The following is a 25,300-nucleotide window of genomic DNA, read 5'->3' as shown; positions in this document are numbered from 1 at the left end:
ATTTATTTATATGTATGTGTGTGTGTGTGTGTGTGTGTGTGTGTATATATATATATATATATATATATATATATATATATATATATATATGTGTGTGTGTCATCATTTTCCACCAGAGGGCTGCAGAGCAGTAATGATACTGAGCTTGACAATTATTGGTGCAGTGTGGTGTGTCTGTCCATGCTGGGCATTGAAACCCTTGTCTGCCATGTAGAGGGCAGCAATGTGCTATACCACCAGTTAAGGTCCACACTGCCTTGCCTTCTTGCCCAAATTCTGAATCAAATGCCCCTGGTTTACAGCCAATTTATACAAGCTCTCAAATTAGTTCCAGTGTATTTTTAAATGATTTACTTGCATTTTTGTCTTTAAACCAGTTCAATATTTCAAGTTGTTAGTGCTTTTTATGATTTTGTATTGTTTTCCTGTTTTCTTTTTTTTCCAACCACAAGATGTCTCCTTGTATTTTTTTTTCCTGTTCTTTTTTTTCCCACCACAAGATGTCTCCCTGTGTCTGTTTCCTGCATGTTTGCCAAGTGATGTCTCATATATGAGCATTCATAAAGTCTGACTCTTGGGACAGACAGCAGCTTGGGAAGTGTCGGAGAGTGGCTGATCTGGTGCTGTGACAAGATTTTAGCCTCTTAAGCCTCTGTCCCATGCTGGGCAAGCTATTTCTCATCTGAGCCATATGGCTGAAGTCTGACTTCATTGCTCTGCAGTAGTCGTTTTGGTCATATTGGATGTAGACATAATTACGGATTTAGAATTAGTTTATATAGTTTCTATAATTTTTATTATTATTATTTTATCTCACATAAAAGAATAGCAGTACAGACTTTGCCCCTCAGCCTTTATTGAGGTTAGCGATTCAGTTTCTGTGTTCCCATCCTTCTAACCCCCTCAGGAGGATGAAAATGGTGGATATTGTAGCACAGAAAATGCCATCCGAGAGTGATGTTCATGTGGCCCGGAGCTTTCTTACGAAGATATTGCGAAGTTCAATGAGGTATGGTATGGATGTATTCAGTAGCTGACCCATCCTTTTCCTGTACCATCCCATTCAGTCTAGTCACGTCTGCACCATGACTCCATTTCTTTTTTTACATTAAACCCATTGTTTGTTTTCTGGGTTTTTTTTTTTTGTGTGTGCCTTCATCTTAAGATACATTCTTGCATATTTTTCATGCTTTGCATTATTTATTATACATATTCTACATATTATGGCTTGTGTTAGGGCTGCTCAATGAATTAGTTTGTAATCCTCAAAATGACATTGGTCTTTGTAGGACTAAGTGTTTACAAGAATAGTTGTCACGTTTTATTGCCCTGAGCATCCTTATTAAACTTAGATGTTACTTTTTAGTGTTTTGTAGGCATTTTGTAAGTTGTGTTTTCATAAGTGAATCAGGCCAATCTTAAACAGATCACATCATGTGTCCCACAAATATGTTAAAATGTTGACATCACACAATTCATCTGTGTTATTTTATCCATATCATGATGTCCTTGTTCATTGTGTTTCTTCTGGCATTTGTATTTATTACATTTAGCGTTTACTGACAGAGAAAAGAAGCTGTAGTAATTTAGAAAGAGCAATTATACATTTGTTGATATATGTGCCACAGTAATATTTCTTACTTGTGCCTTGTTGCATACAATGCAGAAAGAACCATTTCAAAGGGTATGTTTCAGTGTCTTCACCATAGTAGATGGGTTGGTAGAAAGTGTGAAACAGTTTTATTTTAGTATGTTGTATGAATATTTCTTTTTTTTTTCTTCCCCAATTTAGTTGAAAAGTGCTATTTTTTGTCTCAGAGTGGTTGGCTCTTAAATGAATGTGTATGGAGAAAATTAGGGCTGCTGCTTTTTGTTCCTTGATCATAACTTTCCACATTCATTTTATATCTCTGTTGTGGTTTTTAAAGTAGATATTGTGCTGGTCATAGCAATTGTACACCATGGTCAATGTTGGTTTTCTTACCCTCTTGCTATGTATTTTTCTCTTTTATTTATTTTTCTACCCTCTTTCTCTGCCCTCTCCACTTATTCCCTGTTTTCATTTGTTTCAGGAGAAATGAATCTATGAGCAGGCCTCACTCTTGGCACTCTACCAAATTCAATGAGAGTCAGTCAGAAACAGGCAAAACACAGTCCACAGTATCACCCGTCTGGCAAACAAGATATGATGCAAGGTTGGGAGCTCAGATTAAATATATTATGTTAGTTTGAAAGAGAAAGATTCTTTCTATCATTTTTGGTTGCATTTTACTGTATGCACAATTTAATTCCATCTGATGACTCTGAAATATGTTTGTTTCCTCAGTTCCTTCTCCACTGACATTACTACTGGCTGGGACCAGACAAATCTACGCAGAGTATCAGACCAGTTCAGCTCCTTGGGCAGTATGGACAGCTTAGAGCATGGCTCTCACCCATATCCACCTGGTCGTCTCTCTCCAAGCAAATCTAATGCAAACAGCGTTGAACATATAGGGGGTGGGAAAAGAGATTCTGCTTACAGTTCCTTTTCAACCAGCTCAGGGACCCCAGATTATACACTGTCCAAAAGCAACACAGCTTCCACAGAAAATATGTTATACAAGGTAAGCCAGTGGGACTCAGGAAGCAGACCATGTAATGTCAGGCACGGGCAAAACATAAGTGAGGGGGTGCGACAGGATGATCGGATTGGAAACCTACAGCTGCCTTCAGGGACCAATGGTCAGGAAAGTCCAAGAACAGAGGAGCAGCCAGGTTACCGCCATTCTGGCACTGGAAGGACTAACACTGGACCTGTTTGGCATATTCCAGACATGAAGAAGGCCATGGCACCTTCACCACCACCGCCTACACCACCTACACGCAGTGATAGTTTTGCAGCTACTAAAGTTCATGAAAAAGGTCTTGTTCCCAGCTACCCAGAAGGCCCTGGGTTTCATGTTCAGTCAAAGCATCAGGCACAAGGACAAGAAAAAGTACCAGATGTCTCTGAAAACACTCAGCAGATTTACCAAGCCATCGAGTCAGGCCTTGAAACTTCTCAAATCTACAACTCTCCACCGAAATATGACACACTTAATCCATATATAGCAGCTGAGGGTTATAACCAGCAAATTTACAATCTGAACTCCGACAAAACATATTCTATGTCTACCAATGATGTAAGAGTAGGCCATGTATCCTACATGCACTTGCCATACCATCAGCGGCAATACAGCGATGAAAGCACTTTTCATGCTCCTCCGTTCAAGACCACTTCTGTAGCCAAGTCTCAGAACAACGGTAGTTGCTACAGCAGCATGCAAGAGTTATCTACCAACAGCCACACGCCACACTACAGGAGGCCTGTTGCATCGCAGTCCAGCACACCCATTGACCAAAATCTTGATAACCATAGCTCTAGATATTATTGTGTTACATCTCGACAGCACCCTCCAGGGTTGTCTCAAGCCTCCTTGGTGAGAGTAGAGGACTGGAAGGCTAATTCTGTTACAGACATATCACATGGTGGAGATGATAGAACCTCTCAAGGACTGCTCAAAGACAAACACAGGGCACCTCAAGTACCTCATCATGTCTTAAATAATGAAGACAGTAGTGGATTCTACAGGCAGACTGTCAGCCAGAATCGGACATACACAGCTGTCAATACCCCATTACATGAGGACCCAAATGGTGAGGGTTCAGAAGTTAGAGGAACCCAGAAGCAAAATACTGTGGCAAATTCGGATCTTTCTTTCATCACTTGTCCTCCTGATAAGGAATCTCAGCATGAAAGAATTGCTATTCTTGTCCAGTCGAGAGAATCTTCCCAAGAACTTGACACAAACATATGTCCACAAAAAAATCCATTGTTGCATTCTCTGTCTCAAGAGGGTAGATTATGTGATGACCAAAGTAACAGGGGAAGTGTAAGTTCACAACAGGAATCTGATGATCCCCTGACTGGTAGGCAGGTGCGACGTAGTGACAGATATGCCACCACCTTGAGAAATGAGATCCAAATGAGAAAAGCTCAACTTCAGAAAAGTCGTAGTGCAGCAACCTTGAGTGGATCAGTTGATACAGAAGAGCCTTCATTCTCAAAATCCACTGAAAACTCCTCTGGTTCGTCCGATGGTTCCTTCACTGGCACATATAAAGATCATCTTAAGGAGGCCCAGGCTCGAGTCCTAAAAGCTACTTCTTTCAGGAGGAGAGACTTGGAGCCAATTCTACCGGAACACCCAGGAGCTGAAGCTCTGTCCTCTGTCCGGAAGGATTTACCAGTGCTGTCACATGTCTCTGAAATACCATCAAGCAAAGCTAACCAGGTGATCCGCATATGTGGCCGAAAGCGTTTTTCAGTAGAAAAGAAGGTGCGATCATTTTCTGAGCCTGAAAAAATAAATGAGATGGGTGTTGATGAGGAGCCAGCTCCCCTAGATAGTGTGTCATTAGTTGGCAAGCGTACATTCTTTGAGGCAAAGGGAAAACCTGCCTACCCCAAACCCATGCCAAAGCAGAATCCAAAAATTATTGATGAACCCAGGTTATCTAAACTTGGAGGAAAGTCTGAGCTTGCACAGAATGATACTGTTTTGAAAGGTATCAATGCTGAGGAACCAGCTTCTGAGAAAAAGCCTAATGTAGGCCAAGATGGCCTAAACCCCTTGTATAGACTTGGCACTTTTGCAGAATATGAAGCAACATGGAAGTCACAGAGAAAAACTGTGGAACAAAGAACATCTGGAAGATACCACTCTGCTGATAACATCCTTGACCAAGGAGTGGAGGAGCGGAATAGGCCTCCTTGCTTTCATGAAAGATCAAGATCCTCTCCTTCTGATGACTTCTACAGTCAGGTTAGTGTATTCCTTTTGACAAAAGTAATACAAATTCATTGTTTCCTTAACTACTGCTACATTTACATATTTACTAGTGCCTTGTTTTTGGAAAGCTTGTTAGCTTTTAACCTAATTTGGAGAGGTTTGTTGAATGAGTAATGTGAGAATAAAGGCAGGTCATTGGTCAAATATTAATCCATGTCTACACACAAAGCCACACCCTCAGACAAAGAGAACTGCAAAGAAAGCTTTCTGAGTATTGAAATTGCAGTTGTCTTCTAGCAGGGAATGCATCATCTATATGAGAAAATAGCATGTGTTAATAAATTAATGCCTTAGGTAGTGGGATTTTAAAGTTGCATCTGCTTTATTATTTTCAGAACATCCAAGTACAGGGACGGAAGTCTGCAGAATATGAAGCATCTGAGAGAAAGCTTTTTGATCATGAGAACTCGAGCCCAGTGTAAGTTATGATGATTCAGTTTTGTTTCTTGACCCATTTTAAGAGAGATATTCACAGGTTGTTTCAGCAAGTCTATAATTATTGAAAATGTAAACATAGTGTGTGTTTTGATGGTAAAATAGCATTATTTGAATCATGTTTTGCTTAATAGATTTTAAAAAATAAAAAATTTAGAACAAAATTATGTCTCTGGTGTCAGACAATGTATTTCTAAATACATTGTTGCTAACTTTCGTAAGATACAGCTGTGTTGGTTCCTCTTGCTTCCACTGTGAACAGTTTTGCAGTTTTTCTAGAGCATAGCAGATTAATTTGTTTACATGTTAACCTTTTAATTATACTGGGCATTTGGAAACTCTGTTAAAATGTGACACAACAGTATTCCTAATGGCCAAGGGCCCTTATACACGATTGACATCAAAGCTAGCTAGCCAGGCATACTTCTGAAGGTATACAATGATAATGGTTAGAGTCTGAATTATATTGCATTTCTGTCTTTGCTAAACTGGGCTAGTACAATGACCTCTGCTGTTGGCCCTTCATTCAGACTTAGCTAGGTCAGGGAGGAACAGTACTCCCTTTGTGGTCACCACAGGCCTGACTACAGTATAGCCCTGACCCAGCTGTGACAACACAACATCCTGAGTGACTGGGGTTTGTATGATGAGGCGTTCACTGAGATGTAGGCATTTGAGATCCATTGAATTCCCAGAATTCTAAAAGTACCCAGGTTCGTTTTACCCATGTTAACGTATCATTACTGGGTTCACCTTATACTGGGTTCTGCCTTTGTCATTCTCTAAGTTGAGGAAATTGTAGTGTGGCTGTACTGAGCCACAAAATAACCCTGAGATTTATTTTCATTATCTTGGCTTATAGATTCATATATGTTTTCTTCAAAAATATGTGATAGAACAGCTGTTGGTAGGGGTAGGCAATATGGCAAAAATAATATATTCAAGATACGCAGCAGGCGTCCCAATATTTAGTTTTTCAACTAAAGACCCAGTAGTATTTTATTTTCTTATTACTGTCAAATAGAGGAATACAGTGATTTCTATCTTTGCAGACAGTGAAATGATGAAGTTTTGTACTTGGGTCCTTAGATTTTAGACTTTTATATCTGTGTTATAATGTAAATTGTGAAGCCGTGTGATAAAGTATTTTTATTACATCACCCACCTCTATCTTGTTGGATTGGTATCTAAATGGATTAGTTACAAGAAAGTTCATGTCATTTAAGGCCAAAGCATTTTATAACTAAACTGTTGCTTCTGTGTAATTTATCAGATGACCTTTCAGGCATTCCTTGTTTTTCCCCCTTTCATTTTTTTATATGTTGGACTTACAGGCCTCTCTTCATTCTTTCTCTCTGTCTGCTTTGGATAAAAGTAAGGGGTGGTTCACTTTAATGTGCATGTTTCCCACTAAACCCTGCATCCATCATCTAAAGCTTGTTAAATTGCACCCTATAAAATGATCGAGTCTTCTCCTGCCTGTAATTAAGGTGTTGTGAAGATCATGTTTATTCTCAAGACTGTCCAAGAGTAACATTAAAGTTGAACACTAGATGTGCTGAATTAACTTCTTACATTCAACTGTGACATGTACCAGGTAATCGGGTGAAAATGATACAGCTAAAGTAAATCATTAAAACGTTTTACTGTTACCTTTCTGTTTATATAAAAAAAGCAACATTAGACAAAACATTTGATGATTAAATATATTTTTGCAAAAAAGCATTCTATATCGTCTTTGTGAAACAGAAAGTACTTTGTAGTGAAACTTGCTTAAAGTATCTAGTTTGAGCTAGTTTATTGACTTTGTTGTAGTGTATGACTTAACTTGCATGACAAAAGCTAGTGTTAAGTAAATCCAGGGTAAAGCACTGTGCCACACCCAAGTGGTTCAGGAAGCACCTGTTACAGCAGATACTCAGATGTGTGTAGACCTCCCCATACTTGTGAAATTACCCTGTCCGCCATGGTGAGTTGAGTTTGTTGTATCATACTGAGATTTGCGAGACATTTGCTTGTTTGAGAGAACGTTCCTTTTAATACTGTGAGGATTATGTAATACTTGAGTTTAGCTGGTTTTATAACCGGTTATGAACAGAATAAGGGCACACAAAAGCTGATTTTACTTATTACAGTGTTAGAACTCTGCAGTGACGAGAAGACTTTGTGAATGCAAACTGTTGACACTGAATGGGGTAATTCACTGCATGTCTATGCATGTTGCCAATTAATACACGTATTCCGCTCTACATATGTATATCCTGCTAGATGATACATTAGCATTACTTTTTCAATCTTTACATGTTCTGCTATATATTTATGGGAGAAATGTTAGTCTAGCATGTGTCATGTAAAGTGGTGTCACCTGCATGTTCAGCTTTGGTTTTCTTTCCTTCCATTTCTTCAAAATAATGTGTGGTCTGATTCTCATTACTTTTCATTTCATTACATATTTCCTGTTTCTTTTCTCTCTCCTTGTTCTTATTTTTCCTATCCTTTAGTCAAAATACCTCTTCATCTCTATCTACAGAGTACAGCAGCTGGTTCTTTATGCCTGACAGGTACTTAAATTGCCCATGAAAGTGTATTGTTGCTAGTCGTGTTTGTGCTTTCTGATGACCAGTGTAGGCATAATTTAACTTTTTTTTTCACCTAATTTTTAGGCTGTTTTAGGATTTGTACATTTGATCTGGTTTTGTATATTAAAAATATTTCCTGTATTCTGGATTTTGCAATATACTTTATAAATTATTTTCACCAGCTTGTTTTATCAGTACATTTTCTGATTTTTAATTTATCTTGGCAAGTATTATTTTATGACTCAGGACTGTTGATTGGGGTTTTTTTAGTGTGTGTTGCACTGGTTTAAGTGGATCAGATATTGCAGCTGCAGTTAGTGGCAGCTCATCTTTTGCTGCAATTTTTGTTAGTCGTCATCTTTATCAGATGTCACAGGACACCTCAGTAGTGACACTGAGGAGCGTGTGTGTGTATTATATATACATTTGGTCTTCATTGATGCCCCATTCCTTCATAAAACATTTCTACGAAACATTTAGACCCTCTCTGCTGCTTTAATTCATAATTGTGAAGTCACTGACAGCAAGAAAATTGGCTAAAATGAACTCAAACAATTGAGATTAAGGAGAGAAAGCATTTTTGTAGCTGGTGACTGTGGGGAAAAGAGCATTCATTATCCAGTGCATGACAGGCTTGTGGGAACAGAAATATGCAGGGTATGACAGCCAGCCTGAGAGTTACCATGGAGAGATGGTGAAATGTGGGAGAAATGTGTACTCTCCTATTGATTTACACATAGCACAGTGGGGCTTTGTGCACTGGAATTGACCAACACATCCATAGTTTCAGACTTTGTGTTTGTAGCTGAATGCAGAGCCAGCATGAAAATTGAACCAAACAATGCAAGTACATAACTGTTTGTTTGTTTGTTTTTCCCTCAGGTTAAATGAAAGTGGATACAGTGATGTAGTGTCTAAGCAGAATGTACAACAATTGTTTTTGAATGAAGGGGACCCAGAAAAAAATCTTTCCGACCCTTTCCTGGATATTCAGAAATCACCTCCTAGCCCTGCTTCCTATATTCTTGACCACAGCATCCTCCCTGAGCCGCTATCTTTCACCAAAAGCAAAGGCCAGATTTCTCAGAGACCTTCTCTGCAATGCCAGGACAAGTACACATACCCTGAAGCCACATCTCCTCTCTCCAACTCACTGGGTGGAGCCACTGATTCTCACTCCCCTGGTACAGACACAACCACAGTCCTTGTCCCCACCCAGATTTTCTGGAAGGACCCAGAGTATAACAAGATTTCAAAAATAGAGGGGGAGCGACAACAAGAGATCACACCTCCTGCCACTCCTTCCCCTCTGGCTCCGCCTGTCAACCAAGCAACTGGCCTGACCCGGCCTACCATGGAGGAACAGCGCTCCCCATCACCACAATTTGCTCCACAGAGACTGACTGACAAGCCCCCGGTCTCTATTTCCCTGCATGATGAAAACTCTGGAAGGTAAGATTTCAAAATATATTTCGTTTCAAACATTTCGTTAAAACATTGTATTTGAATGCCTTCTGAGTTCTCGTGGTTTTTCAATAGGCAGACCACAGCTGGATTTGTCCTTCAGTTGCTCTCTTAAAATGATCACTGGAAATCTTCCCACTCCTCAGCCCAGTAATTTAATGATGACGCTGCTCTCCTTATTATATCCAGTTGTATACAAGAGGCTTCTTCATAACCTTTAAGCCACTCCTTGCTACAGTTTTTAAAATCAGCCAAATGCAGACCACCCCAGCCTCTAGAAATCACTAGTGTACAAACTGTTCATTGAGGAGCTCTTGCTCTTATACTGTTCACTTGTTTCTTCTTTAGAGCTCCGCTATTTCTGTTCAGATCTTTTTAGTTTCCACAAGTTCTTTCATAGGGAGGAGATCCAAGGTCTGAATGCAACATTATGTTGAACACGGAAAGAAAATCCCTGTCATATCATATGACTTGTAATCAGCCAACTTGTATGGATAGGCTCAATGTAACTGCTGCAATGCAAGATCTATTTGAAATTCTGTGGCAGCGTTATTTCTGTTTCTTCATCTCAATTTCAAGAGTTTGTATTTCCATGTATGTAACATAGAAATGGAACATATACAAATGTTCCAAAGTAATTGGAACTTTGTAAAGTTACTGTTTTGGAGATGCATGCGTTTCTAAGGACAGTAATGATATTTAGATCATTTTCCAGTGCCATGACTGTGATGTGTAATATGTATTAGCTTTTTTGACTGAAAATATAGAATGACTTCTATATTTTTAATCTGTTTTAGGATGGATGAGGTGACTGATGAGAACACCACAGTGAAAAAAGTGCCCATTAAAATTGTCCACTCTGAAAGTAACACAGAGAAACTAAGTCGACAGTACCTTCATCCAAGCAGTGAGACCCCTCCCAGCTCCTACGGGTCCACACTCTCCTCTCTCTCTTGCTTGGCAGCCCCTGAACATTCTTCCTCCCCATTCTGCACATATACAAAGCAAAAGGACCAGGAGGCTGAAGTCCAGGACACTGGAATGGGCAATCAGAAGGGACAGGAACCTCAAAATAATGTCTCAGGGCCCCAGGAGCTCAATGACCAGCAGACGGACCCTAGTGTGGATCAATACAGTAATGGAAAGTCCTCAGTTAACCTCAGTTCCTCCTCCTACTCTGAGGAGGATGAGAAGAGGGAGGTGTTGGCCAGGGACATCATGGACAAAGATAAGTCCCTTGCTGAAGTTTTGGACCAAAGTAAGATGAGGACCACTATGGACCTCATGGAAGGGATTTTTCCCCAAGGAGAGCAGCTGATGGAACAGACTCACCAACGTAGGAGAGTTGCACCTAAACAGGCCTCTTCACGCAGCTCTGAGGACAGGTTAGTACCATTTAACTCAAATACGGACTTTGATGTATGTTTTATGAGGCACAAAATGTGCTTTTACTACGTTATATTCATCTGTGTTCCTCCCCTTACATTATGAGCGGGGCACAAACCTTCATATGTGGTTTCTTGTCAAGATGGGAAATTTAAAAGGCCTTATTGCCGGACCGCTACTGGGCCGGCCTAGAAGAGGCATTTTCACTTACTGACTGACTGACTCCTAATGTTGAAACGCGCATGTCGGAGTAGGAACTGTTAATTCTGCCATAATTTCACAGAGAGAGCTTACTACACCGTCTGTTGTTAGTTCAGCCATATTTCACATTCCAGTTCGTTAACTAAATTTGTGGCACAACTAATATAATAATAATAATAATAATAATAATATAATAATAATATATGGCTAATGGCGGTCTGGCAAAACTAGGTTTGCCTGGTTTTTCTTTGTTGATATTGAGTAGCAGTAGTTCAGCTTGGAAAAGAAGAAAGCCTAAAGAATATCAGTCTTCACAGACTTCCCCTAAAACACTATTCACTACTGGTGCTGTAAAAGGTACACCTCGGATTATGTCCCTCGTAGCGAAGACCAGTTAGACGTCATATCCTATCATTTGTTTTAATTTTTACAATCATTTGAATATCATTCTAGAAACTCACTGAATGTGTGGATCTTTTGCATTCCTGCCTTCGACTGAAAATTCAAAACAAGCTTTCTTGCATGTGCAGGCTGAAATTATAGTATGGTGGCCATGAAAGCCAAAACACAACTGCAAACGAACTTTGAGTATACAAACATGGATAACACAACAAAAATATAATCACAATATTATTTTGTCTTATGTTCTTTATTGATTATTTTATGTTTTAAATTGCATTTTTATTGTGTAAATATTTGATTTGGTGTTCTGTATCACACATTTTTGCAGCTATATTCTGATTAGCGTTGTTTTTAAGATTGATTACTAATTATTATTTCTACTGTAATAGTACTTTTACTTGAATAACTTTGGCATCACGTTTCTAATGGTGTGTTAAAAAAACAAAAAAAAAATCAGTGTGAACCTGAATAAAATCCCCCTGCTGGTTAAATTTTGAATTGCTGTTCCTCAGTAATTTGAAGATTGTGAAGCTCAAGAAAATATATATTTTCTACATATACAGTAGACCAAGGATGCCTCCAATAAACCAATGCCTTAACCAATAAAACTTAATTTTTTTTTACAGAAATATTACATTTTTGAAATATTTCAGTAAAAAGAAATCTAGTTTAATGATGTTATTTTTTATTGCCTTTCTTTTGGCTCTTACACAAGTTTGGTCTTTCTTGTAGACAAATTAATTTGAAAAACATTCTTACGAACAGCATATCTTTAAAGATATTTTTAAAGTTTGTGTTTATATATCACTTTTTCCACAGAAGGGAGGACGATACCATGGCGGCTGTGGCAGCTCTGGTGACCAGTTCAACTTATTACAGCACATCAGCTCCTAAAGCAGAGCTGCTGATTAAAATGAAAGATATGCAGGAGCAAAGCGTGGAGCTTGACTCAGAGGAGGAGTTACAAGAAGACAATGACAATGACCTTGCAAACAAGAAGGTAGTACCTGGTCTCCAAACGCTTAGTGTTAAACCACTCTTCTTTGGTATTGTGCTAAGATGGTGCTTAGTTTTTTTGATGCTCTGTTGAAACAAAGCAATCCAAACTTCTAAATCGTTTCAATGAAATTTTTATATGAAGTCTTTTTAATAATATTTTTTTAAATATGTATTTATCTCAGTACATTGGCACATACATAGATAAGGGGATTATTGGAAACTGATTCAGTGACTTCATCATATGAATATTATTACAATTGTCTTTTAGAAGTTGATTTTTCAGCCCTTCCCAAAATGCTTAGTGTTTTATGAAATCCAGTGAGTTCAGCTTGCTTTTTTTTTTTTTTTTTTTTTTAATTATATTACAGCTTGTTACTTTTAAGCACATGTCATCAAAACATAACGTTTTAAAAGCCCTATTAAATAGTAAATGTTTACCTAGCTCAGAGGCCCCTTCAAACATATTTCGTGGCAGCATGATTTTCAGATTGTGCTGACTTTAACATGAGAATGGAGAAACTACTTATCTCATAGAAATTGTTAGATTTTATCTTTAACGATGAAAGCTGCTTTCTCAACTGAAATTCTAAAACATTTTCTGCTTCTATTGAACACACCTCTGTGTAGAGTTATGTTTACTTATCCAAATTAAAAGAAATTTAAATTTTTCACTTTGATTGTGATACAATAATAGCTGTAATCAGAGGTCCGTTTTCTCTCTCTCTCCTTTTGCAGCAAGAGCTGATTCAGAGCCTGAGCAAAAAGCTGCAAGTACTGCGTGAGGCTCGGGAGAGTCTGCAGGAGGACATGCAGGACAACAATGCCCTGGGGGAAGAGGTAGAGTCCATAGTGCAGGCTGTCTGCAAACCAAACGAACTGGAGAAGTTCCGCATGTTTGTTGGGGACCTGGATAAAGTGGTCAGTCTTCTGCTGTCTCTCTCTGGACGCCTAGCCCGAGTGGAGAACGCCCTTAACAGCCTGGAGGAGGATGCACCACTTGAAGAGAGGGTAAGGAGATGCAGAAAGAACAGCTGATTGAATGGGATTTGTGATTAAAATTGGAAAGATTGGAAGAAAAAAAAATATATATATACACACATATATAAATATATTAAAATGTAGAAAATTCCACAATTAACTCATTACAAAACATTACAAAAAAAAAAAAGTTTCAAGATTAATACAATGTTGCCATTTATCTAAATGTAGTCGATTAGTCAGGAATTATTTGGTGTTCAAAGTATTCTCTTCAAATTTGCACTACTTATACTGTGAGGCTAATATAACTAGGAAATAATAGCATTTTGTAGGGCTGTGCAATTAATCAAAAATTAATCGAAATCGGCATTCATAACTTCTAATCGACATAATTGTATCATAATATCTGTATTGATTATATAAATTTTTATTCTGTTATATCCCCACTGTGTGTTCATATACTGTCCCTTTTAAAACCACACTTCCAAGCTGTAGTCACGTGATTCTGCCCCTATCTGCCACATGGAAGCAACCTAAATGCTGAGGCCGACCAAGCGACTCGAGCAGCTCGTACCAAACAAAGCTGGATCAGGCTCAAAGCTCCCAGCAACATTAGAAAAATATCCCATATTTAATATTGGAGCATATTTTCAGTACAAGCCTCGACACTGAACTTTGAGGGTCAAAAATGCAAAAACAAAATAATCGTTCATTAATCGTAATCATGATTAATCGTGATATTGATTTGCGTTCATATCGTCCAGCACTATGATTTTTGTGTTTGCATATTTATCTCCAACTGCATTGAGTGGCTAAATGATTTCAAACGGACTTGCATGTGTGTGTTCTCTCACTCTGGCGTACTGTACCAGTTAATTAAATGCATTTCTTCAATAACCTTTATAAATTAAGTTTTTGTCACTGTATAAGATTAATGTTTGAGCAAATGCAATAATTTAGAGAATGTAAATCTGAAACATCAAGCTTGAATAATTAAATACTGTTCATGAAGGGGAATAATCCTTTCAAATTATAAAATTAAAATGTAATAATTTTTATATGGTTATTTTCACCACTGTTGTGATATGAAGTAACTGTCCAGAACCGAACCCATGCTGCAGCAGCTTGTTTTATTTTTTCTGTTTTTTTTTTTTTGTTTGTTTGTTTTTTTTGTGTGTGAGAGAGAGATGCAAAAAATATTAAAATGTGCATCATAGACAGCACCACCTTAACACACTTTCTGTTTATAAAGCTCTATTAACGCTGTTGCACATTATCCCGTAGCATTTAGAAGGGTCAGCCTTTCATAACCACGAACTCCACAGGTAGTGAACAGAATTCAGAAAATTACCCTGACATATTGACATCACAGTTTCTCAAAATGAGCAACCAACCTGCCACTGTCCACTCTGGAGGATTATTACCTCCTCCTTAATCAGTGTTCAAGATCATTTCATTCGGTTAAAACAAAGACATGGCAAACCCTCCAAATCACTATCATGCTCTCAAATGTATCATATAATCCAGTTTATTATTTAGTGAACACATTTAATTGGTGTGATAGTTGGATTTGCTGATTTATTCAAGTTAGCTTTTGTTTAGCCAGCACTGCACTGCACTTGCCATGCTTCTTTGCCTGAAAGTGCACCGGAACGTAAGCCCAGGAAGTGGTGATACAGGACAGACTGTGGTCTCACTGGGACTAGCTGGGTGTTCCTACCCAAGCATATTAAGTTTATTTAAAGGCTGATGGTACACAAACCTTCCATTCATACAAATGCTTGCTCTGAAAAATGAGACAGATTTAGATGTATAGAACATTAGAAGATGGGGAAAGCCAACTCATGAATCCACATTCGTGGTTTGAACCAAACGGTGAAGATAAAGTATTGTTACATCCCTAGTTCCCTAGTGTAGAGCTTTTGTTTTACTTGCATTTGTATGAATGTATGTTAGACATATGGGTCTGAATAAAAAAAACAATAAAATATCCTAACATTACTTGTTGTAAATGGACTGCTGATTACATTACATTTACTGCCTTTAGCAGATGTTCTTATACAAAAGAAATAACAGTAGTGGTTCTCCTCCTCTTTCTCCTGCAGCGCACACTGACAGAAAAGCGTAAGCTGCTGATCCGCCAGCATGAGGATGCCAAGGAGCTGAAAGAGAACTTGGACCGTCGTGAGCGTGTGGTCTACGACATACTGGCCAGCTACCTCCAGGAGGAGAGCCTAGCAGATTATGAGCACTTTGTTAAGATGAAGTCAGCCCTCATTATTGAGCAGCGTAAATTGGAAGACAAGATCAAACTTGGTGAGGAGCAGCTCAACTGTCTGATGGACAGTTTGCCTCCAGACCAGAGGATGCCTTTCTGAGCACTGCCGTCTCGGCCATTCTCCTGAAGGATGATGACCCTGCCTGATGGTGTGCCACATCAATTCTCACATTTCTAAGTGCTAGTGACTTCAACTGAATTCTGGCCATATTTCAAATTTTCTTTTCTTTTTTATTATTATTATTATTATTATTTTTTTGCTGACAGCCTGATGGTGCTGGGCGCCATCAGAACATACTTAATCAGCATTTAACACAGCTATGAGGACCTGTGGCTTATGGACCTCTTCCAGCTGAGCTCTCTTTGGGTGCATCTTCAAGACTATAATGTGATTTAAAAAAAAATATACCGAAGGTTTTTTTTAATTATTTTATCAAAGCTCTTACTGTAACTTTCTTGGACCATTTTAATAACATTGCACAGTTTGTGTGGTGTTCTATTTTCTCATTCCACTGAGGGCAGTCAATTGTAATGCAATTTTGCTATTTAACCACTAGAGGGCAATCAAAGACTATTTGCAGCTTCCTTGCCACAATCCAAAGCAAAACGTTATTGTTCATTATTCTCTAGTATCACATGGAGGAATTTAACATAACCTTTTACAGCCCATGTTCTTAAAACTTGTCTCATAGTATCTGACTCTTTATGATCAAATTTCTATGAAACACAACACTACAGGAGGTTTTAACTTCCTAACATGATTTCTGTGACGATGCATAATTTCAAATCCCTGTATGTTTCATGCTGAAAATAATTCAATATTGTTTTTAGTAATTTATTGTAGGCTTTTAAAACTGTAAATAAAACTAGATTAGTTTAGTATTTTACTCTTTCACTTGATCTTAGACAAGTAAAATTTCCTTTAGCCTACATGCTTTTTTTATAGAAATATATATTCACTCTATGATGTGTAACATTAAAATTAGAACTGCCTCAACATATTGCTTTCTTTAAAATACCTGAAAGACCTGCCTGAGCAATTCAAGATTTCCTCTGAGGATTGAATACTTGTCTATAAAGTACTGTCTGCCTTTTGCCCAATGTCATGTCTCGGGGTGATCCTTTGTTTTGTTATTTGATGAAATAGCAGGGTACAGTAACATAGTTGAAATTAATGTATGTATATATTAGCCATTGTAAGGGTATAGCTTGATGCATTGGGGTGGATATTAATGCTGTTGTGTAATGTTTAATTACCTTCGTATTTGCACAGTGTATCACAACCTGCAAGAGTAACCTGACTTAGGGTGTGACTTGACATATTAGTACATGGAAGGAACTGGGATGTCATACCTCATACCTCCTCAATGGCCATCAAGGACGTTAAACAGTGAATCTATGGAAGCTGTCATTAAAAAAAAAAAAAAAAAAAGGTAGAGCTGCACCGAAGAAACAAAATCTGAGAGGTAGAAGTAGGTTTAAAACTGGCAGCCCCTAAAACAAAATAGAAAACCTTGAAGAGCATGGCTTGTATTCCAGAAACAACTTTTACTCCAGATTTGAAATCATGCAGTGCTCTGATAGGTGCAGAGAGGTGTTGGGGTCTGTAACAGCGGCAGTCTCAGTGGGTCAGGAGACTAGGCTTTTTAGACAACTCAAAGTATCACAAACCCACTAGAACGGCAAAATTAGTACATTTACGTTAGACATACAGAGATGAGCTAGCCCATAACTAGTGTGGCAGCCCATTTTCCAGCATTCATTAGACATTCATATTGTAGCCAGGAAATCACACTAGTAGTACAGTGACTTTATACCTGAGGCCCTAACCTCTGTCTCAGATGCTTTCTCTGTCTGTACAGGAACACTTGACACAGTTCACATACATGCAAGAACGTAGCACTAATGATGCTGAGGCTACTCTGCACATGGTTTTAAAGCATTTGTACACACAGAAATAAAACCAAATGCAAGAGTGCGCTTCATAGAGATTTTATCCTTTGGTACTATTCCTTTCCTCCGAACAGGAAACAGCTGGAAACCCCACAGTGTTGTGTCAGTTCTCCACTGTTATTCAGCTTGTACACCAATGACTGTGTTACCAGCTTATCAAACCAACACATCAAATAAACAGATGATACTGTACTGGGTGACATTGTAGACAGAAGAGCTGGAAATTGACACCACCTTAAGCAGTGTTACCCAAATAGTCCCAAAATGTGATCTAAAATGCTCTCTTACCTTCTACCTTAAAAAGAGAGGAGCTCTTAGTTGGAGCCACTCAACAGCCACATTTCTCAGATGTCATTCATTATCTGTAAGCGCTTATACAGTTCAGGGTCGCGGTGGGTCCAGAGCCTACCTGGAATCACTGGGCACGAATACACCCTGGAGGGGGCGCCAGTCCTTCACAGGGCAATATACACATATTCACTTTTGAGTCGCCAATCCACCTACAAACGTGTGTTTTTGGACCGTGGGAGGAAACCCACGCGGACACGGGGAGAACACATCAACTCACAGACAGTCACCCGGAGCGGGAAACGAACTCACAACCTCTAGGTCCCTGGAGCTGTGTGACATGGACACTACCTGCTGCGCCACCGTTCTGCCCTTCTCAGATTTCAGTTAATTAAAAAAAGTTAACATTCAAGTATCGGGGGTCTATGTAGTCAGTGTCCAGGACCTGCTGCGTGGACTACGTTTCTTATAAAGTAAAGGATCTTATGTAGTCTTGGGTCGTTTAGAGGAAGTAAGGTAGCCTACACTTTATTCACCCTGTGACTGGCTGCACCAAACAAAACATCAGGTAGGTTAACAACATTGCCCTGGACATGTCTTATGTCCTAAATGTGGAATACCAACGTCCGCCCTCTGGGAGGCACTTTAGAGTAACAAACAACAGATAGAATAGGCGCAAGGACTCTTGTCCCTGATTCTATAACCCCGTTTAACCATACGCCATGGACTTTGATTAAACTTTCCCAATACTTACATTCACACATGAAATGTGCAGCTATCTAATTGATTTTCATGGTCCGCAGATGCCATTGTTGGTTTCATATTTGTCTTCATATCTGTCTGAAGATGTGTCTGAGTGTAGGAGCTTGTTAATGCGAGACACGTGTACAGGCAATAAAGTGTTATCTTTCTTTTTTGAGCAGATGGATAAAAAAGTGTAAAAGGACCATTCGCCAAAGCCTTGGTCTTTACGAGCCAAACTACACAGGTTGTGATGTTGCGGTGTTCAAACCAAAGCTTTCTCCTTATCTCTTTATTATTTTTCCCATAGCCATAATAATATATATACCATAGTTATTAAAAAAACATTATGCATTAAAAGATGATATCAATGCGAATTGAAAGTCATGATCCTGTCCTTACCTTGCCAGCCAGCTGAGAGTTATCACATAGCATTAGCACATAGGAATCTCATTAGCATATAAAGCCCTAATTCACAGCTGCTTTGTCAAAAGAAGTAGGCAATTAAAAACATGTATCTGCAGCTTGTGGATTTTAGTTTATTACATCATTTGAACATGCCAGCTGTCCTTCACATGTGAAACTTTCATCATGTATGCACCAATTGAAATGCTCCAAAATCACTTGGAATAAAATATTTTTACATTGACTTCCATTGGAAGCTATGAGAGGTTTTTCCTTCTGCAAAGTTACTATTTTGGGAGACGTGTAAAGCGAAGTCCAGCTTTACAAATTAATTACATCCAAGTCTGTGTGGGTCTATATGACGGATTTTAGTCATTTCTTTCCTGCCAATCCTGTCTGACTTTAGTAGATATGGTGGATCAATCATTAACTGCAGGTCTTTTGTCCTTTTCATATCAGGTCTGATAGGTGTGTTGTTAAACTTCAGTTCTTCTGTTTTGCTGAGCACTGGATTATATGAATCTGGTTTTGTGGCTTCTTAAGACATCTAAAATTGCTAAGGTAACGGGCCCCTTATTGACTTATTGCAGTGGTTTTTTTTTATCAGTTCAGTGTAAGGACAGTGTATTTCAGTTCTTTCAGGCAGACAGAATATTAGTACATGAAGTGGTCAGATTTGTGCTAAAAATGATTGAATTTCAGTTGGTCACTACCACCACCACCATGGATCATGCTGTGTTTTCCTTCTCTGTTTAGATCTGTGTTTTTTCTATAAATAATATTTTGACCTGTGAAAGATTCTTAACCCTAATTCGTAACTGTTTTCATCCATAATGTGGAAAACTCAAATTTCTATACAAAATTACAAAAGTAGAGTGGTACACTTGCACAGCGGGTTGTGTCACTGCCAGATATCTCCAGGTGTTCAATCCTCTCCTTCCATCACTGTGAGGAGTGTTGTGTTCACCCTGTGTTGGTGTGGGTTTCCTTTGGTTGGTTTGATTGCCTTCCGCAGTCTAAAATAACATGTTGGTTGGTGGATTGGCTGTGTAAAATTCCACATAGGTGTAAATCTTTGAGTGACTTGGTGAATGATGCCCTGTGATGCACGGGTGCCTTGTTTAGGGTGTGTTCCTGCCTTTAATTCTGTGAACAGAATATTACACAAAACAAGCACTAAATAATAAAATCTACATTTCATTTTTATTTCAGGATCTGTTCTTTTCTGGAAACTCGATTTCAGTTTTTCCACACCTCCTGTAACAAGGTGCTTCTAAGTATCCTAAACACTCTGGAGTGGCCAGTCTGTTGTTCTCAGTCGCTTTAATTTGCATAATGTATTGTATTTTTTTTTCCTATTAAAGCTTTATGAGAGCTACACATCTATGGAGACAAGTTCATACATATAAAAACCTAATCCATAAATGAAATGGCATAGTAAATTGTACCAGTTAAGTAAGCTGTAAAACAAAAAAGGTACTGAGAAAGTAAAGGGCATGATACTAGAAATATGTTGCTATTACTGGGTATCTTACAAATCATTTAATCATTTCATCATTAGTCAGATATGTACATATAATGCCTCACTACATACAGGCTAAACAGTGTAAATCTCTACTTTTTTAACTCAGTGTAAATATCTCCTAAGTATGTGATGATGATGATTATTGTGGTAAATCACATCCTGAAAGTAATAAGTACACAGCACCATGAAACTCTGCCAGTGCCTGTAATGAAAGTAGCTGACCATGTCCTTCTCTATAGGTGCACTGTAAATAATTTTAAAGTAATTATTAAAATAATTACATTCAGAACTACAGTGAATTCAAAATAGTAGCTGCATTCCTTATTTATAAAAGAGGACAGTAATAGTCACTTGCATAAACGGTCATACTTTTAATTCAGTTTTGTAATCTATAATTATGCTTAGATGTACAATGGATTTGGAACATAGTTAAATGCCTTATTTGTAAAATGTTTGTAAGATATACCAAGTAATAATCATATATTTTTATTATCATGCCGTACTTATTTTATTTTACGGCTTACTTAACAGGTACTTTCTCTGTACTTACCCAGTAATTAGCGGGCTATAATTTAAAGTGTTACCAATCTTTTTGAGCCCTTATACAGTCTGTCAGATTGATAGTGTTGAGTTTTGTTCTCAAAGATAGATTGCAAGCCTTATGTATATTTTCAAACTCGAAGCCTGAATGCAGCAAAGGTTAAAGCTTAAAGTACTCTTTAAGTGAGGGTGATGTTGACCAGCTTTTGCACAGTTGTTAGAAGTTTTGCTTTTCTCTTTATTTTTATTTCCAGTTTTTGGAACCCTTAGGGTTTTTTTCTTTGCACTTATTTTACTTTGCCTTTCCCCTGCTGTGTGCAAGTGATGTCTTATATCTAATCTACTGAGAATTATCTCCTGATCAATGAGTAACCTATAGGTTTAATGTCTGCTTTGACTTTAAATGAAATACATGAATAACTATTTGACTATTCCACCCTACTGTATGTGTATGTATACGTTTATATCTTAAGAAGCATACAACATTTTAGAAAATCGGTTAAACAGCAATTTTTTTTCTTACTCTGTTGAACATATCATTGTTATATTTGCAGATATTTGAAGCGGAGTTCATTCAATGCCTCAGCTGATGGTGATAAATATGTTACACATAAAATATAAAATAATGGCACATTCTTAGGACCTGTTTATTTAGATATGCCTCTGTACGAATGACCTTTTACACTAGAGTTAAGTGACATTTTTTGTATTTGTTCGAACAGGTTTTCCAGTGAGTGAAGTCGTATGATTTCAGCGCAGCTATGTACAAGAGACCAGCGTGTGGACTTCAGTGACTGAGCGATGGCCTTCCCTGCCCACAGAGCTCATTGGCAGTTCTTTGGGCTTGTACTGGCCGTGGTGGGCCTCGTCCTTACGGCTGGGACTAGTGGAGTGAACGACTGGCGTGTGTGGCATGTGGACGATGTGTCAGTTATCACCTCAGGGGTTGCCTGGGTGGGCATCTGGAGAGCTTGTTTCTACAGCCATGTTCTTGAAACACTTGAGTTTTGCCAGAGCATGAGCATCACTGACTCTTTTGTTCCAGCAGAGATTGCTGCTGCACAGGTGCTGTGCATGACTGCGATTGTTTTAGGAATCGCAGCAAACTTGATTGCAGGATACGCTGTGAGACATGTGTACTTTACCATTAATGAGAACCACATCAGATGGGCCTTTTCCTTAGCTGGAGCTTTGTACCTCCTCACTGCCACCTGCTCTCTGGTCTCTGTGTTCTGGAATATGACTTCAGTATTGAAAAATCGTACCATTGATTTTCCCCCGGAGTTCCAACTTCCCCCTGCTCCGTATAGACAGGAGCTGGGCATAGGCATTGTCATGGGGATTGGATCCTCTGTCCTGCTCATTTTAAGTGGGCTCCTATTCTTGTCTTATAGGCCATCAGCGAAACTCCAGAAATCCAAAAACAATGCCTGGGAAACACAGGGGAGGTATTCGAGAATGAAGAACCGCAGAGCTGGTGACATCCTGAGTGCTATTACAGAGATTAGAGAAGGGAACGATAACCCAGCCTTCATTGCTGAGGAGCAACTTTAAGGAAGAGTCCTGGATAACTCTAAAAAACCTGCAACCTTTCCAATAAACCATATTATATATATATATATATATATATATATATATATATATATTAATGAAATGTATATATATATATGAAATTCATATATGTATTAAGTCTGTAAAAATATTGTATTACTATTCATAAAAGATTTTCACTCCAACTGATCCACACTATTTTTTTCTGGCAAATTTCTGATTCTAATTTATTTTATATCATGAATAAATTTATTTAATTTAACCTGTAAGGTATTATTTACAGATGCCACCCAGTGTAAAACCTTTTCCTGTTCAAAGTCTTGGTTCCCTTCTGAGGTCCTTCAGGCACTGAAGTAGTTTACTCTACAATTTTCATTTCAGCTTAACTTGTTTTTGTTCTGTGTCTACATTTCTAGGACGCTGCTTTATGACAATGACTTGTACTTGTACAAAGTACACAGAGGAGGTGATGGACTACAGTCTGTAATGGTAGAACTACAATGTATAACCTAGGGTGACCAGACGTCCTTTTACCCGGACATTTCCTCTTTTTTAGACTTAAAAAAATGTCCGGGCGGAATTTCACAAACATCCGGGATTTTGTTTTTCTAGAGCTCACATTGAATTTCTAGAAGTGTTTCGTTCACAAACTAGTCCCGCCCTCCCCTACTCCGATTGGTTCGCTTGCGTGAGAAGGGGGAGGGGTGAAGTAGCCTAAAATGTTCTGATTGGACGGTTTGACTGTAGAGCTACCGTTATTGGTCGATAACCTTCTCTGTAAACATTTAATTGGTCAGTCTGCACGTCAGTAGTCCTTGTTTACATCAGGCAAAGGTCATGTACCTACCCTCATCTCGAGCAGCTATGCCGAAACGTAAATGTACGTTCTCGGATGAATTAAAAAATAAATTCCCATGTTTTGTGTAGCAAATAAAGATGTAAAGGACCTAAAAATAAGCATACAACGGCAACCAGCCCCCCCTCCCCCCTTGCGGCATGTCCTCTTTTTCACCATCTCAAATCTGGTCACCCTATATAACCTATATATAAAGAGGAGCCCTTAAAAAAAGTAAGACACTGAGTGTAGAATCAAGGTGATCCGTTCACTAGTATAGGTGATTGGTATTGAGTTAGGAGATTAAACAAATGCTCTGTGAGATACCCTGCTCTATTAGAACTTGCCCTGTCTGCTCTTGTATGAGGATATGGTAAAATATACTTAATAATTCATCAGTCTCTTGGATTCTGATGCTGTTAAAAGATTTTGATCTTTTAACAGCATCAGCATCAAGTCATTGATCATCGCTGGCATTGAAATGTAGAAACAACAGCAGACACTTTTTTCAGTGTTGGTGAGTTTCTAAACTTTAATCAAATTACTGAGAAATGTGAAATACTTCAGCTATTCATTTTATGTGCATCAATTATATATGAGCATCTCTGTTTGTGAATTAAACAAAACAACATCCAAAGGCTTCCTTCATTGTTTCAGTTAATCCCCTACTGGGCTTTGTGTAAAATGATAGGATGTGTTATTATGGGTGTAGTTGTTATTTAGGCTAGCAGACCTAACCCATATATTACACTGGTATTTGTGAATGGCAGAAAGGCAAACCACACTGGCCAAAGCATCAGTATAATTGAGGTTTGTCAATATTGGAACAAATCCATTTGTTATGTAATTCACTACAGGGGAAGGAAAAACTTCCTTTTAAATACAAGTCAGTTTGCACTTTGGATCATTTCTGTAATCATTATATATATATATATATATATATATATATATATATACATATATATATATAATTTAATAAATAATGATTTTAAATAATGTGTGTGTGTATATATATACAGTGGATCCTAATGAACACCTATACTAACAAACTTTCCAAGATACGAACTGGGCATTTGAATATTTTCTGCCTCCACCAACGAACCATGACTCTAGAAACGAACCCGAGCCTCCGGCTGGAAATGGCCACTGACACCAATAGGCGAGTCTCCCAGCGCGCCCAGACTTGAGTGAGCGTTTAAGATTAGCAAATTGTAGTTTTAGTAATTTAGCATTAGTGTAAATAGCAGATATCGAAATTCGTGCTAAGTCAAGCCGTATCTACGCTTCGTCTCCCCACATTCACCCGCCTACTCTCCGTTATTCCACCCACCCCCCAGCTCCCGTAATACAGCCAGTGTTACTGCTCCAGCCAATCGTCACGTCTTCGATATGTAACCACTTAAAACTTTATTTGTTTTTTATTACTGTTACCACTGTATTTCTTTTTAGTAATGCTATATGTATTGTTTTACTAATTTGAGAGTTTTGTAAACATATATCAGTGCAAAAAGGTGACTTTCCGGGTGGGCTGGAATGCATTAATTGCTTTTCCATTATTTTAAATGGGGAAAATTGACTCGAGAAATGAACTTTTCTACTTACGAACCGGGTCTCATATATATATATTCTCTCTCTCTCTCTCTCTCTCTCTCTATATATATATATACATATATATATATATATATATAGAGAGAGAGAGAGAGAGAGAGAGTCATGCTCTTGTATATAACAGTAATTAAATTATGGGTGTTTTGCTGTGGTTCACTCCTGTCACTGTGGTCAATGTCCAGCTCTGTGAATCTGTTTGTACTGTATGATGGCTATTATAATTGCTTCAGTCTGCTTATCTCTGCCAGGATTTGTTTG

At 38.3% G+C, this 25,300-nt stretch overlaps 2 protein-coding genes across 3 annotated transcripts in view; both read left to right on the top strand.

The window, feature by feature from the left end:
- Nucleotides 1–17,393, top strand: part of shroom2a (shroom family member 2a) — a 40,368-nt gene extending 22,975 nt beyond the window's left edge. The window contains exons 1-9 of one of the 2 annotated variants that reach the window (XM_066664473.1): nucleotides 918–1,009; nucleotides 2,073–2,195; nucleotides 2,327–4,847; nucleotides 5,210–5,292; nucleotides 8,771–9,340; nucleotides 10,150–10,737; nucleotides 12,161–12,341; nucleotides 13,076–13,348; nucleotides 15,424–17,393. In XM_066664473.1, the coding sequence (XP_066520570.1) occupies nucleotides 918–1,009; nucleotides 2,073–2,195; nucleotides 2,327–4,847; nucleotides 5,210–5,292; nucleotides 8,771–9,340; nucleotides 10,150–10,737; nucleotides 12,161–12,341; nucleotides 13,076–13,348; nucleotides 15,424–15,696 (4,704 nt within the window). In that variant the 3' untranslated portion in view covers nucleotides 15,697–17,393. Of the gene's footprint in view, nucleotides 1–917; nucleotides 1,010–2,072; nucleotides 2,196–2,326; nucleotides 4,848–5,209; nucleotides 5,293–8,770; nucleotides 9,341–10,149; nucleotides 10,738–12,160; nucleotides 12,342–13,075; nucleotides 13,349–15,423 lie in introns of those variants that run through there. The other variant, XM_066664471.1, reaches the window with a different exon arrangement.
- Nucleotides 17,394–21,849: 4,456 nt separating this feature from the next.
- Nucleotides 21,850–22,637, top strand: cldn34a (claudin 34a). Its single transcript, XM_066662709.1, has one exon. It carries the CDS (start codon nucleotides 21,850–21,852, stop codon nucleotides 22,600–22,602), a length of 753 nt encoding a protein of 250 aa, XP_066518806.1. The 3' UTR covers nucleotides 22,603–22,637.
- The last annotated feature ends 2,663 nt before the right edge of the window (nucleotides 22,638–25,300 follow it).

Source organism: Hoplias malabaricus, chromosome 3 (assembly GCF_029633855.1).
Source record: "Hoplias malabaricus isolate fHopMal1 chromosome 3, fHopMal1.hap1, whole genome shotgun sequence".
Classification (NCBI taxonomy): domain Eukaryota; kingdom Metazoa; phylum Chordata; class Actinopteri; order Characiformes; family Erythrinidae; genus Hoplias; species Hoplias malabaricus.
The sequence above is the reverse complement of the archived record's forward strand: the minus strand, read 5'-3'. Positions and strand labels throughout refer to the sequence as shown.

Excerpts from the sequence above, each read along its gene's own strand:
- cldn34a (XM_066662709.1), top strand. The coding sequence starts at position 21,850 with ATGGCCTTCCCTGCCCACAGAGCTCATTGGCAGTTCTTTGGGCTTGTA.